Source organism: Varanus komodoensis, unplaced genomic scaffold (assembly GCF_004798865.1).
Source record: "Varanus komodoensis strain SLA01 unplaced genomic scaffold, ASM479886v1 scaffold3, whole genome shotgun sequence".
Lineage (NCBI taxonomy): Eukaryota > Metazoa > Chordata > Lepidosauria > Squamata > Varanidae > Varanus > Varanus komodoensis.
The window spans coordinates 48,207,451-48,223,495 of NW_025335761.1; the positions used below are offsets into that span (position 1 = coordinate 48,207,451).

Below are 16,045 nucleotides of genomic sequence, written 5' to 3' on the forward strand. Positions count from 1 at the left end.
AAAGCTATGGCAAATCTAGACAGCATACTAAAAAGTAGAGACATTACCCTGCCAACAAAAGTTCGTATAGTCAAGGCTATGGTTTTCCCAGTTGCAATGTATGGCTGTGAAAGCTGGACCATAAGGAAGGCTGAGTGCCGAAGAATTGAGGCCTTTGAATTGTGGTGCTGGAGAAGACTCCTGCGAGTCCCTTGGACTGCAAGGTGATCAAACCAGTCAGTCCTAGAAGAGATCAACCCTGACTGCTCTTTAGAAGGCCAGATACTGAAGATGAAGCTCAAATACTTTGGTCACCTAATGAGAAGGAAGGACTCCCTGGAGAAGATCCTAATGCTGGGAACAATTGATGGCAAGAGAAGAAGAGGACAGCAGAGAATGAGGTGGCTAGATGGAGTCATTGAAGCAGTTGGTGTGAGCTTAAGAGGACTCCGGGGTATGGTGGAGGACAGGAAGGCCTGGAGGAATGGTGCCGTGGGGTCGGACACAACTTCGCAACTAACAACAGCAACAATGCCTATACTTGGAGAAGACTGTCCATCAGAATTCAGTGACCAGGTTAGTCTGAGTTTTGTCAAGAACAAAGGGCAAACGCTAAAGAATCTAGATGTGCAAAGCTGATAGAGACTTACCCAGAAAGGCTTGCAGCCATAATTGCTGCCAAAGGTGCTTCTACCAAGTGTTACTTGGGTGTGTATGTGTGAACATGCCAGTTTGCTTCTCTTTGATCAACTTCTGGGCCACAATAGAAAGATTTTGCATCTTCACAGCATTCAGTATCTTGTGTGCTATGGCAACAGTACCAATTAAATCCAGTTCAATTTTGTAACATGACAAAAAGTTAAAAGGACTTGTGTCACTTAATTTTCATAAGACTTACATGCCATATAATTGAAAACAACAATAATCAAATTCATTTTCTCTGATAGTTCATCCATCAAGTTTAAATTTTTAAACCATTTCATTGAGAACATTTCAGCTAGGATTTTTTTTAAATCTAAATGAGGTCAACACCAGGGACATCACAATAACATCAGAAGTAACCCTGGAGTCTGGTGTAATAGCTGCTAACTGCATATTAATGCCTTGGATGAATTAGCAGTTCCATTTATATTGGCAACCTAAGATGAAATCTTGCTAAAGGTGAGAGTTTCCACTCCTTTTTATCTCAGTTTGAAAAACTACACATTTAACTTTTAGTATCTTAAAAACACTCTGTTTTGGCTACATAATGCTCAGGATTGGCATCTTTTAATTATAGTCTCCAATGGATCAAGATTAAGAACTGCCTGGCTTTCCTCTTTGATCTGAGAGTTTTTTACATGGCAAACTGAAAAAGGGTTTATGATATGCCCTGGAACGTTCAACCTGGTTGCTCACCACGACTTGAAGGAGTTCTGGTTGCCTCAGTCTCATAAAAACTTGGATCAGGTGGTGCACCTGCTGGCAAAGTTTCTTTTCTTAGGTAACGGTTGAGCTCCATTTGAATCCGGTACTCATCTTCCTGCTGCATGGGTCGATTTTTCCTGTCTTTGTTAGACAGTTCCATTCTATTGAGATTCTCTGCAGCCAAACAAAGAATACTAATATGCAACTTCTGGTTCAATTCACAAATTCTAAATATAAACATTCCTTCTTGCTGTTCAGTTTAGCTTCTCCAATGCATTTCCTATGTTTGTTTCTTTTAGCTAACAAAACTATGAGAAACATTTTCCTTTCATAAAGAAAGATGTACAGAATTGCTGCACAGAACTGAAGTAAGTATTTCAGAATCTGAGAGCTGCTTGGTTTTTGTTTTTCCAATTTCAAACTTTGCTGCTAGTTGGTATTAATTTATTTCAGGAACACCTATGCCAGAAATTAGCATAAAAACAAACAAGCTAACATGTGAGCAGACAATTTTCTGTTTTAAGAAGGAACATTTATTAACCATTACTTTCAATTATTTATTAGGATATTTTTATCTGGTTCAATACCAATTGTCTCTGGATGGCTTACAATATTTAATGATTGACTTTTAGCCAGAGAATATCAATCTTCTTTGGTTGTCTCAACTAAATAGTTCAGCAGCTTATTCACAAGACTTAGATCCAACTTCAAGTGAGGGTATGTCTAGACATGCAATGAGATTTCTCATTCCCTTCTTTGTCCAGCAGCTTTAATCTGTTCTAGAGACTGCTCCATGCCTCATGAGCGAATTGTGGGTGTGGGGAGAAATACAATGGTTCCAGGGGAGAGGGAAAATCCTCACTGACAGTTTTCTTTTCACTGGCAGAACACAACTGGATCTATATAACTGATACAAGTTTTTTCCTCTTATGGTTCAGTCAATTAATAAGGGAAAAGGTTCTGATTTGGCAAAGTTGTATTTGTTATTCATTCTTATAAACCCTCCACCTTCTCTCCTAATCAGAAGTGTAAAAAAGGGAACTCTCCTGCTACACCAAAGGAGAAGAATGTAAGTGAGGACTGCATCATTGCCAGCAATTACCACACACAGAGACTTGGTTTGCACATAATGATAACTCATTGATTGTTTAAGCCATGAATAGTTGGGGCTGCAAAGCAGTGAGTAAGCATACTGCTTCTTGCCTGCCGCTTCTACTTCGAAACCTGTATCCAACTAGACTGGAAAATGCAGTTTCTAATTACCTGGTCCAGCAATGGCTGCTAACATATCCAACAGAAGATGTACCTGTCTGGGTGACAGAAACAGGTGTATGGAATCTATCTGTCCATCTACATCCAACTTAAAAAGATAAAAGAAAATAATTTTAAAAGATGGTAAGAAAAATTTATTTCCAGTCAGCAGATTATGTAAAAACTCAACATTCAATCATAAAAGGCATGCTACAGCATCAATTAAAAGGCTTACCAAGAACTGCATTTTGTGTGCACAGTGGCTAACAAGATGCCCATGGGGAAGTTCTAAATCAGGATATAAGCACAATAGCACCCTGATGTTCACGTTCCCCACCAAATGGCACTGAGGGACATATTGACTCTTGAGAGACTGTAGGTAATATACAGACATCAGCAGACATATTGACTATAAATTTGGCTAATCTTCTTTTAAAGCCATCCAAGTTGGTGACCAACAATACACCTTGTGGCAGTAAATTCCATAGTTTAACTATATGATGTAAGAAGAAATACTTCCTTTTATATGTCTGGGATCTCCTCGCACTCACCTTCATTGGATCAGCCTGTGATCTGGAATTTTAATTCCTTCTGATCTAAAGTCAGCTGCAGATACTATTTAGGGAAAAGTGGTTCAAAAACAAAGCTATGCACAGATAAGAGCCCTTTCATATAAAGTTGCCCCTCCACACTCAGGGTCAAACTGCAAGAAACTGAAGCTCTCTCACTGGTGTTCTCTGCAGCTGGCAAATGGTAAGGGAACTGGTGAAGTGGCAATGCCTCGGACACCAAAAAGGACTTCAGTACAGTAGGAGCCATTCACACAAGTGGTGGGCAGACATTAGGTAACACTTTAACATTAGTTTTGTTGAACATCAGCAAACTGGATCCTAGTTTGTTCAACAAACCATAGTTAAAACAAACTGCAGCTTAGCATTATGTACATAAGCAACCATTGACTTGGTCAAACAAAACAGAAGCTACGACTGAATAGGATGAACGCAATCAGGATCTAGCCACCCACTGACTAAAAAGGTAGCAGCAACACTTGCAGACAAAGTGGCACAATGGCAGCTTTCAGGTGCTTACATTGCCTTTATCACATTTTTGTTTTGGGGAAAAAACACAACCATGAGGCAGATGTAAACAGGCTCTGGAGATTACCCATAAAAGTTAAAAATGATAGTGATTTAATTGCCCAGGAATACAACATACACGTTCTTCTCCCTTCTTCAGGCTCAGAAGAACAGCCAGTCAAAGGTTAGTTACATAGAAGAGGAGAGTAGCATCAAGGAAAAAGGTAAAATAAGATAATAAGTCTTGAGATTAATAAAAGCAAATGAATGCATATTTTTTTCAGCAAGAGAATGTCTGAATGTGAACCTTATCTCTCGCTATGTAAGAAGCTACAAACTAACCTTTGCTCCTGGAAGCACTTCATTTTGCTTTAATGTAAGGCTCAGTTCCATCCTTCCGATCAACCTACATATCTGTACAGGGTCTGAAGGAGAAACCTCTGGCAGGTTTCTTGCTAATTGTGGGTGTGGCTCATATACAATTTTTGGGTTCCAGCTAGGTGAAAGCTTTGGTTCTGTTACCTAAAAGGAAAAATGAGGAAAGGAATTAGAAGTTAACGCAACTAAGAACTCTATGTACCATCTGCAGAATACACAATCAGAGATTACATGAAAACTGCATCACTATTCAGTAGCAAGCATAAAGAGAGAGAGCCCTGAAAACAAGTAACATACAGGTAGTCCCCAGGTTATGAACAACCTGTACTCATGCATGAATGAACAGTCATGCTATATGATTATATATAGAGAAAAGTCATGAATATCTCTAGGGGACTGTGGGATACATTTGGTGATGCAACATCAGTGACCACGTAGCTCCCTAGAGATATCTACAGCTTTTCCTTCTGCACCATCAGCTCAGGCATACCCAAGCCAGTGTATTTCAGGGCACATGTAGGACCTCAAGGATGAATCAGAACCACAGCAAAATGGTTTCTGGAAAGGGCAAAAGCAGAGGTGTTCCAATGACTTCTCCCTACTTCTCTGTTGTTGTTTCTTGAAATCTTGTTTTTATTCCTAACTTCTTAAACCATGAGGAAATACTGTGCCTAAGGTTTGGTATTGTTTGCAACTGGCATTTTATTACTCTTATGGCTTACTGTAAATTAGAGACTGCGGGTGGTGCAGTGGTTTAAACTGCTGAGCTACTGGGCTGAAAGGTTGACAGTTTGAATCCACACACGGGGTGAGCTCCCATGCTCCGTCCCATCTCCTGCCAGCCTTGCAGTTCAAAAGCATGCAAATGCAAGTAGATAAATAGGTACCACTTTGCTGGGAAGGTAACAGCATTCCGTGCACTTCGGTGTCTAGTCATGCTGGCCACATGACCACGGAAACTGTCTGCAGACAAACATTGGCTCTTTCCGCTAGGAAATGGATATGAGCACCACCCCCAAGAGTCAGACATCACTGGACTTTAATGTCATGGAGAAACCTTTACCTTTTTACTGTAAATTAGCAGACTAACCCAGAAATATATTCAGAAAATGAACAAACAAAAAGAACAAGCAACATACATGACTTAAAGGTGCCCAAAATCCTTAATACGCATGATCCTGTTATAATCTATGCAAGAACCATAGTGACCTAGCTTAACTTTATAAGACACTGTCCTGAAAGAGTGTTCTGAACTGATTAAGAACTGTTTCTTTTACTTGTGTTTTACAATACTGTATACTGACACACATACATACAGATTTTCTCTTCTGTACCTGTAGTTACTTTATTATTACTATATTGTTATCATTATCACAATGCTATATTGTGTTTAAGATATTTTAGTAAATAAGGAAGAAAGTGCTTAAGTTTTTTACATACATAGAATACTAAAGACAAACATTTGGCTTACTCATGTGATCCGACTTACATACAAATTTGACTTATGTTCTCAGGAATGGAACTCGTTCGTAACCTGGGGACTACCTGTAACACTTTTCTAGTATTATGGGATTAGCTTTTTGCTCTCTGAACATGTAAACCTAAGCCATAGCCAATTTATATTTATACAGCATATCATTTTAGTGAACATTGTATGCAGCAATCTTTGTGAACTCTTTGCATTTATCAATTTGTAACAATTATAACTCAGCAACTCTGAGTTAACCTAAAACATAGCTATGACAGAATGGTGGTTTGAATGTCACCAGCAAGTCAACATTCTAGCCACTACAATGTAGAATATACTGTATATTCTCATTCAGAAATATTTCACTATAAAATGAGAATATAATCTGTATAAGTACATCGAACACAAGATTTGGCAGTAGTAAAGTACCTTGCCCACTTCAGCCCTCAAAGAATTAGAATCCAAGACAGTCATAATTGCAGACAGGGGAGGAGGTTCGAGAATGAAAACGTAGGTGGACACAGTTTCACTCTTTTTGTGTGTATCTCTGTATCAGAGACAAACAGGATGAATACCTGAATGTAGCTTAACACATAGTTCTAGGCCTCATCAACTATCTGAGCATATACACACATCTAAAATATTTTACCAACTGTGAAGATGAACACACTGGAGAGGATTTTGCAGATGCTGGAAATTCATCCCAGAAGAAAGAAACACCAGAGAGCTGTAGCAGTTTATGAGCAAATGCTGTAGGCTGATGCACATTAATTCCAGAGCATTCATCAGCAGTTTCATCACAGTACACTGTTCTGGGAAAATGGAAATAAAATAATGAAATAAAAACAGAAAAAAATCATTAACAGAGTTTTGCTTTACATACTATCTCTGGAGAAGTTTGAAAGCATTTCACCTCGATTTTTTCTTGCATACTAATCATCCTAGATGGAAGATTATATTTAGCTATGTATATGCATGAGTAAATTCCAAATTAGCAAAACAAACGAGTATGACTGGGAAAAAAGCTCTGGGGAGTCAGACTTTGTATCTGAGTCCTTCCAAGTTTGGCACCCTTACAAATCGTACTGCATATGCAAAACGTCTTCTTGTGCCAGCCTAGCATGGCATTATTGTACTGTATAAGCACAGAAGACTTCTCTGTGCATGCAGCATATTCTACAGTGTCACTGTTCTGAGGCAGAAACCCATCATGCTCTGCTAAGCCTCCATTCCAGAACAGTCCTGCTGATCAGCACAATCAGCCTTCAGATTCCACAGGTACTGTGGAATTCACAAAACATGTGGCATAAAGTTTCATGTAAAAGGACATCACTCTATTCTTCACTTGAAAAGAACACACTACTTACTTCTCAATGCGAATTTCAAGTGCTGTCCCACTCTTAGAATTATCTGGCACATGCTCAATTCTCAGAACAGTATCTAAAAAGTTGACCTTCGCTCTTCTTAAAACTATGGCACAGAAATAAAAATAAGTGATGGGGTGACATAGAAATGAAGAAATTATGCATAATATATACAAGATTCAGCCAGCTGTATGTCTTTCCATAAAAGCAACTGCCCTCTTTTCCCTTTCCAGCACACAAGTATGGTTCACTTTGCACTTGTTTGTGTAGATGGATCTATGTGCTTCCCTCATAATTATCCAGCAGTTCCTTACCTCCTCAGAAGCGAACTAACTTGAGGATTAAATCATTGAGAAGAGATGGGCTGCTGAATCATTAAGGAACATATATACTGACCTCCTCTCTTCTATAATGACTAGTGCACAACAGTCCATGCATGCAGAATTAGGGATCAAGGAAAAGAGGTTCCATTGGGTTCAACGACAGTTCCCACTGTGGGCACAGCTATATGTGGCAAATGTTAAGGTTAGCATCGCACACCGATTTCTCAAAACCTGACCAAAGTGCTGGATTGCACACACACAGGCTGGGTTCAGAAGCACGGTTCATCGCTTTCTGCCTTAATGTAGACAATCAGGCTCATGATGATAACTCTCCTCCATCCCACCATTTGCTTCCCCCTCAGTTCTCCTCCCAAGAGACACTGCAGGGAGGAATGAGGACCTGCTCTTTGACAGCTGTGAGCACAAGCTGAATTGGCCAGCTGCAGCTGTCAAGCAGTCTCTGCTGCATGAACAGCATTCGTGTCCTGAAGTGCAGAGAAGAGGACAAAGGAGCTGGCCAGGCGTCCTTGAGGGGAACACTGCAGCAGGTGGGACGGTACCAGATGTACACATGCAGCAACGGGCTGGGGGGAATCAGATGGGCAGTGCGGCATAATGGATTAGGCTGCTGAACCGATTCCCTTGCTGCGCACTGCATACACATCTTGTCTATATGAAGCGGACAGGAAACCAGCTGAGTGGTGCTGCCGGGCTCCACCACTCAGCAGATGCTCAGAGCACCTTCCTGGCAAGCAGCTGTGAAGAGGCGGCGGCAGCGCTCTTTCACAAGCTGGCACCGGAACGCCTTTCTGGCAAGCAGGAGCAAGAATGGGATGCAGTAGGGCACCCAGATGAGCAGCTCCCGGTCAGCCACTACTGCCCAGTTTATTCTCACTCCTCAGGAAAGTGTGTGGTGGGGCAGCAGGAGAATCAGCTGGGTGGCACAGCCTTCAACCAGGCACTGCCACCAACTCCTTCTTGCCCCTCAGGTGCACTTTCAGGGGGCAGCAGTGGAAACAGCTGCACAACAGTGTGTCTTCCTGCACGGCTGACTAGCAGATTGCCACTACTCTGAAGATCTTTAGGGTAGGAGGCAAGCAGAGAAGAGCACTGCAAAACAGGTGCTCTTGGTGGTGCTGTCTGGCTAGCTGCTTGGCAAAGGCAGCAACAGACTGCTCTAACCAAGTGGCTCTCTGGTTCTGGCCTTGGTACCACAATGAGTTGTGTTTTCCAGATGACGCAGCAAGCCACCACAGTACTGATAAACCACAGAACAGATGGTTGTTTCTGTTTGTGGCTTCTAAAAACAGAACATACCACTCCAACATACCACTGCAGAGTTCAGGCAACATGACAAACAATGGTAAAAAAATGCTGTGGCTTGTCATGCTGTGCAAACCTGACTACAGCAAATTCATTTTTTTTTAAATCAAATAACAGCACATGAAACCAACATTTCCAAAATTAGAATTACAATACTTAAGAGTTACCCAAATGACAGAAGCTTCTTTAGCTTTATAAGATGTGACTTAGCCATTACCTGTTTCAATGGTTTCAGCAAACTTCTCAAGTCCTTCAAAAGGCTGGGTCCCCTCTCCTTGTTCATCTGTTAGTTTCTGGCTAAGACATTCTTTTGCAAGCTGCATACTACTAGTCATAAAGCTTGACCAATACATGGGCTCTGAACCAGAAGCTAAAAAATAAGAAATACACCTCTTATGTTTTCCATTAATAGACTTCAGCAAGTGTAAGATCAAAACCAAAGTGCCTCCATGCGGGAATCTTCATGGAATAGATCAGAAATATAGCTTCAGAATATAAGAATGACAGACAGAACAGATTTAAGAGCTGTTTCCTAATTTATCTCCCCTCACATTTGAAGTGTTTCATCAACTGAGAGCTTCAGCTATTGGGCAGTACAGAAATTAATTAAATAAATGTTACTGTATATCAACATGATCATGCATTGATTGCCTATCTGCCATTTTTCTCACTACCTCCCCCTACACATAGGTTTGCAGCCAACATAGATGCAGTCCACAAGAAATTAGGGGAGGAAAGCACTGTAGAATGAAATAGAGCACTAAAGAACACAGTGGACTGTCATGTTATTCAAAGTCCAGCAAAAGGAGATATTGGCTCTCTCCTACGGACCCTTCTCCTGGCTTCCTTTTACAGCTGTCACTACTGTGGTTATTGTGAGGGGAGTGAACTGAGGCTGGGGGTTGTGGGGGGATAAAAATGTTAAAGCCTGGTAGCAAAAGAAAAATTATGTGCAACTTATGTGACTTCTCCAAAAGGAAGCTGAGAAAAAGGGTTGAAGAACCAATAGTTCCCCTTTCTGAACTTGCTGGATACTCCAGGAAGTGCTGAATGAAAGCAATGCAGTGACAAATGTCAATTTAACACTTAAAGGTAAAAGGATTACCTTGCTAAGCAGGAGCCCTTTCAGAAACACCTAGAAACAGCTACTTCTTCCACTTTCCTCCCTTTGTTGTTTTCCCTTAACTTTCCTCTCTCTCTCTCCAACTTCAGGTCTTTAATAAATGTGTGCAAATTTATCTATATGCAATCTCACCTTGTCAGTTTCTATATACCATATTTTTCACTCTATAAGATGCACTTTTTTCCCCCTCAAAAGTAAGAGGAAATGTCTGTGCGTCTTATAGAGCGAATGTGTGTGTGCCCGAGGCCTGGAACGCTGCCGGCCCACCTGCACCACGTGGCACCACCTGGCCGGCACGTGCTCGGCACACGCTGCTCTGCCCCCCCCCCCCGGCGCAGGTAAGAGCTGTGCCGCTCAGGGGGAGCGGTGTGGAGGAGGAGGAGCCGCGGGCTTTAACCCACCAGCCGCACGGAGAGACAGACTGCTCACCCCCGCCACCCGGAAGACCACTGCCGGCACGCTGCCGGCCCGGCTGCACCACACCTGGCCGGCACACGCTCAGCACGCCCTGCTCCGCCCCCCTCCTCCAGCCCAGGTGAGAGCTGTTAATCACAGGTCGCTGTGTTTTCAAATGGCAACCTGTCTTTTAATGAAGCCCATGGGGAAGTGATGGGGAATTTGCCTGTGATTATCAGGATGCTTTCCATGGATCCCTCCTCTAAAAACTAGGTGTGTCTTATGGTCAGGTGCGTCTTATAGAGCAAAAAATATGGTATGTTACCCAGTGCACTTTGCTGCCTTTAACAGTTGAACCTTAAAAGGACATTGATAATGTAGTCCTGCCCCGTCAAACAGTCGTTAAGTGTGCACTTGCAAAAGAATAAAAAACACAAAAATCATGAAGATATTTATACCGTGTTATAGGGTTAAAATAGTAAAGGTGTTGTACTGGTGTCTTTTTTAACAGGTGTGCATGCAAAAGACAGAAAGCAATTGATTTCACTTATATTGGAAACCTCCAAGAAATAAGTGGATGAATGCCTCACATGGGCTTTTCCCAGCTTGTGCAGGGGAATCTTAAGCAGGGCATTCACATGGTGAATAAAAATTTGGATTTGTCTTGAGTGAAGCACATTCTTATGTATGAGAAAGACACAGCTACACAATGATAAACTGGTTCTTTTCACATATTCTGGATTCTGATTGTAAACCTGATTAAACAGCTGGAGCCAAGTCTGCAATGCAAATTCCAATATGATGACTGACATTTTTGAGAAGAAATTTAAAGCCAGATGTCAGTCCATTACACATATAACAAGCTGCTCAGAGCACTGTATCTCTGTGTGTGTTTCAATAATCTCATATTGTTTTCTTTGAGTGTTACAGGACTGTTCACAAGAAAAGGCCAAATTAGCCATAAAGCTTTGAGACACACAAACATTGATACAAGCAAGATATGAGCCAAAAAAGGCTTGCAAACTGTATCTGAACTGCGGGTGGCACCCTCCCACTCTCAAGAAGATAATGTGTAGCAGTCTTCCCCAGTGTGGCACCCTTCAGATCTCTGGGATTCCAACTTTCATCAGACACAGCCAGCATGGCCAATTGTCAGGAGCTACAAACCCAAAGCATCTGGACAGCGCAAGACTGGGGAAAGCTGCTTTAAGACCCACTACCTTATTATCTGAATAGAGAGGGATGGCAGTGCAAGCTAATTCACAGAGCTCAGTTCTCATATAAGATATCCAAATATTCTACTTTTCATCAATTAATTGGGCCTGGTGACACTGGCAATAAAAAATTATTGATGGATCACTGTAAAGTTAAAATAACAAAGTAGTTAGTAAGTAGTTATCACACATACCTAGACGGGGCCTTGGCCTGAAGACCATCTCTAAGCCCTTCACTTCAAGTGCACAGTTATCTTGAAGCAATGAGCCCCAAGGAACGGACAGAGAAATTGACTGAATAAATCCCTCTGTGACTTCCAGGGGAGCATCTGCTGACTCCATAACCTCATTAAGACTCTAAAGCAAGGGAGCAAAGAGAATGCAAAGTTACTTGATTTAACATAAGCAAAATATATTCTATTTTTGTTCACAAAAAAACTTGTTCTGAAAATGGGAAAACATTCCCTCATTGCTACTGCTGCCATGTTCCCACAACAGCATGTACTTTTTTCTGATTCATACATCCAGTTTCACCTGACTCACAATTAACTAGTACCACAGGTTCAAGTTTATCAGAATTGATTAAATTAAAAAGTTCCTGCCAACCCAAACCCAAAAGAGGAAGCTAAATGTTTGTGAAAAAGCTTTACAAAGATTTAAAGAAATCAAGCAATGCCCATTTTACAATTGTCACACTGTGACGAATGAATATTCAACTGCATATTGTTCTGATCATCATCTCAAAAATGATTTGGGATAGTATTCATAATTAATTTGTTTTACAATGTTTAAAAATACAAAACCAACCTGCAAAAATGCAGAACACTTTAACACAGTAGTCTTTATTCACTGGGAAAGCATATGCTGTGAGCAAATAAAATCAAATATTCCCCAAAGATTCCAGTGGTAAACAAGGCAGTTGTGCCTCATCATTAACATTCCCAATTCCACAGTCTTTCCTGCAATTACAACCCATACCCTGCCTGGATGAAAAAACTACCATTTTGTTTGCTTGTTCCTTAAAAGACTATTATATACCCCTATTAAAGGCTTTAAAAATTAAATTTTAAATTCCCAAACGTCCAAATTCTAAGCAGAGTCTGACCAGCTCCTTGGTATACATTTGAGCTGAGAGAAATGAAGTAGGGAGAACAACAGATAGAATACAAATGGGTTCAATCAAATTTAATCTGATTGAACACAGGGTAGAGCCCATTAATGAACTGCTTCTGTGGCAGTGAGAATAGTAAAGAAGGACTGCATCTTAACAGCATCATCCAGAGGACAGTGAGTACTCTTGTTATAATCTGGGCCAGAAAGAATAGTGGTTATGTCTTTGTTGGTACTGTGTGACTGATTTGCACTTAGAAGGTTAAGATGATGCATCTACCACGACCTGTGTCTTTCAGCTAATACAGCTCCAGCAGTACTGGTGTCCAGAACATTAATTCATTCAGTTATGTTGGATAAATTTCACTTGCTGAAGCCCGAGGATTCAGACAAGGTATTTGGTCAAGTTCAACCAACCACCTACATGCTTGTTCCTTGCCCTTATTAGTCAATCACATTTAAGAGGAGAGGTAATCTCTGGTTGGACCCATGTTGTAAATTTATCTGGGGTGGGAGGCAATAAGTTGAGATGTAGGGGCATTATATTGATGTGGGTCCATAACAACCTGGATGGCCAATTCTGAGCCATGGTGCTGATGCATTACTGTTCCACCCCCAGCAATTATGTTGAGACTTTCCACAAGACTCCAGGTAAATCCCTATACTTTGCAACATTGAGATTAAACTGCTCAGAGAAGCTTCACATGGATGTGGGCTGATGTGTCATGCAGACTGCAACCAGCTTTACATTGGCTAGATATCAGTAGCCTAAGATCACAATCCTATTTTTTTTTTTTTATTTAGAAAATTTCTATGCCGCCCCATTCACCGAAGCCTCGGGGCGGCTCACAAACATAAATAATTTCAATTAAAATAATATAAATTAACAGTATAAAATAAGTCGCCCTGGCCACAGAATAAAATAAATAAATACTATTAACAGTTAAAATGACATTTGAATAACAAGGTCTTCGCCTGGCACCGAAAAACAAATAACGACAGCGCCAGGCGGACCTCTCTGGAGAGCGCATTCCATAGATTGGGCGCCACCGCAGAGAAAGCCCTCCTCCGAGTACCTACCCTCCTAATTTCCTTCACAGAGGGTTCCCAGAGAAGGGCCTCTCCCGCTGATCTCAAGGGGCGGGCGGGCATATATGGACGTAAGTGCTCCTTCAGGTAACCAGGACCCAAGCCGTTTAGGGCTTTATAGGTCATCACCAACACCTTGAATTAGGCCCGGACTTCAATGGGAAGCCAGTGAAGCTGACGGAGGACTGGAGTCATGTGAACATAACATTTTGTCTGAGAATGCATAGCAATGTGCACTAAATTTGGAAGGGTCAAGCTCAGGTATGATAAGATGCATTTCCAATGACCCTTAGACTGCAATGACTAAAGAAGAGTTAATAGATGGCACCCAGAAACATACCACATTTGTACCAGCTCCAACATGGGCACAACTGGGGGAAATCAACTTCACCCCTTTCATGTAGACACATGTGGATGCTCCTGGTGACCAAGAGATTTGCCAGAATTATTTAATGTGAACTGACTACAGATCTGTTCAAATAATAGCTCAACCCTGAAAACTCTCCATTGTGGCAAGACAGGAATGATCTCAAGCTCAGTTGAACTGCATCACTAAAATATGCCCTCACTGAGAAAACGCATCTTCAGATCAACACAGAACCACTCACAATTCATTACAGAAGGGCAGGATAGGTTGGGGCAGGTATATATAAAGCTGGAAATCTGCTCCTGATTTCATCTTGCAGAATTCCAGAGGAAAATATTATATAAGCAGAAATGAAAGACCTGTTTGCTACCCATCAGTACTTATTCCATTTCACCTGTGTATTATAGTGCAGAAAGTACTGGATTTTAATTCAGATTTGTTCTAGAAACAGTATTTTTCATGTACTCCATCTAATCCAGGCTACACTTCCTCAGGAAAAGAACTATGGCAGTTCCCTATTCTGCATGCGTATCAACATTCTTACAGCCACCTGCTCATGAAATAAATATTATGGAATGTGAATAGGCAAGTTCCAGTATGTTGGTTTATTCAGTGCTGTTTTGTACTACAATGTAAATACAGCACACCTTGGGTCCTGACTATGACAGTCAGTAAAACTACTCTTCTCAATTATCCCTTCTGATAGTCTGAGTCAAGATAATGTGATCACAATGCATTGTCCACTGATGTCAATGCTTATCACAGAATCATAAAACAGTAGAGTTGGAAGAGGCCAAGGAGGCCAGTAGAAGGCAAACTTCAACAAGGAAGCACACAGTGCTCCCTAATGTCACAATTACAATTATCCAGCTAAACCACCTCAGCAGTCATGACAGACAGTGGCTATGGAGAAAAAAATAAAGATGCAGCAGATAATATGGAAGACAATCAGTAAGTACTCTAGCCTTCTGAATCCCCACTCAGTTACTTCAATTTTCTTCTCAGTACTGGGGATGACTTCAGAATTTTTAAAAACTTTATGTGGTACACCCAAATTCTACTAAGAATTATTTGTAAGAAAAGGCATATAGAATAGCTAGATACAATGGACAATGAATGCACTTTAAATAATATTGCATTGCTTCTCTACACCACTCAGCACATCAAAAAGGTAGAGTCACTAACACATGAATCTTCCTAGCAGAGCTTAATAAAGCCTATAAAGTTCCTCAGGGTGCCCACTAGAGCACATTTAGATCAAAACGGTCAAATTCCACCTATATGCCATAGAGGTCACATGAGGAGACTCATGTTTACAAATACAAAATATTTTCATTTAAATGATTGTCCCTGAAATATTTGCACTGAAATTCCAATAATGAAAATACCTAGCTACATATAAAAAATGTGTTCAGGATTCACAACTAGCCAATGCTGTTAAATATATCAAAACTTGTACATCTCAGAGAGAGAGGAATACAAATTATGCACACACACCTACATTAAGCACTATATATAATTAAGCACTTTCAATATGTAAAGCAAAAAGTGTGAGTTTGATCAGCTTCTTGGAGAATACCAGGAATAGAATGCATGCCTAAAAAAAGTTTCTCCAAAAATATAAAACATCTGTAACAGACCTATCCAAAATGTTAGCATGTGTTCAAAATACAATTCTTCAGAAAAGCTACAAAGTTTTTCAGAAAAGTCCAACTCCCAAGTTCTTTCAGTTACAAAACTATTATGAGAGAAAGCCAGCCAAACAATGAAAAAAAAAATGGTCAGGCAAACAAAAAAGTGCATCTCTGGCACTTCCCCATGTACTACAGACAGTTTCTAGTTCCACTCTTAACTGGAAAGACTGGCAGGCAGTTGCCAACAGTTATAGATGTGAGTCTACAAACTCCCATTGCATTGATTTGCATACTAGATTTGTACCTTGTCACACAGCTAGAATGAATTTGCAAGGTTGCCATTAGACTGAGTTAGTTAAGAATGGGGCTGCCATCAGTAAAATGAGGCTATCATTCCAATAATCCCAATAGTCTAACTGATGGATTTATGTCAAAGTAAAGATATACACGTTGCAAACTCTCAGCAGGTTAAATATGTATTTCTAGGGCATTGTCTCTGCTCAAGCTTCCCTTGAAAGCATTACTCCTCAATTCAAAATAGTA

The 16,045-nt window shown here is 40.7% G+C and overlaps 1 protein-coding gene across 4 annotated transcripts in view; it reads right to left on the reverse strand.

The window, feature by feature from the left end:
- Nucleotides 1-16,045, reverse strand: part of ATG2B (autophagy related 2B) — a 52,702-nt gene that overhangs the window by 35,235 nt on the left and 1,422 nt on the right. For 2 of the 4 annotated variants that reach the window (XM_044436068.1, XM_044436067.1), the window contains exons 2-8: nt 11,497-11,659; nt 8,787-8,939; nt 6,927-7,029; nt 6,209-6,371; nt 4,056-4,235; nt 2,650-2,746; nt 1,378-1,560 (exon numbers count right to left, since the gene is read on the reverse strand). In XM_044436068.1, the coding sequence (XP_044292003.1) occupies nt 1,378-1,560; nt 2,650-2,746; nt 4,056-4,235; nt 6,209-6,371; nt 6,927-7,029; nt 8,787-8,939; nt 11,497-11,659 (1,042 nt within the window). Of the gene's footprint in view, nt 1-1,377; nt 1,561-2,649; nt 2,747-4,055; nt 4,236-5,988; nt 6,107-6,208; nt 6,372-6,926; nt 7,030-8,786; nt 8,940-11,496; nt 11,660-16,045 lie in introns of those variants that run through there. The other 2 variants (XM_044436069.1, XM_044436070.1) reach the window with 2 other exon arrangements.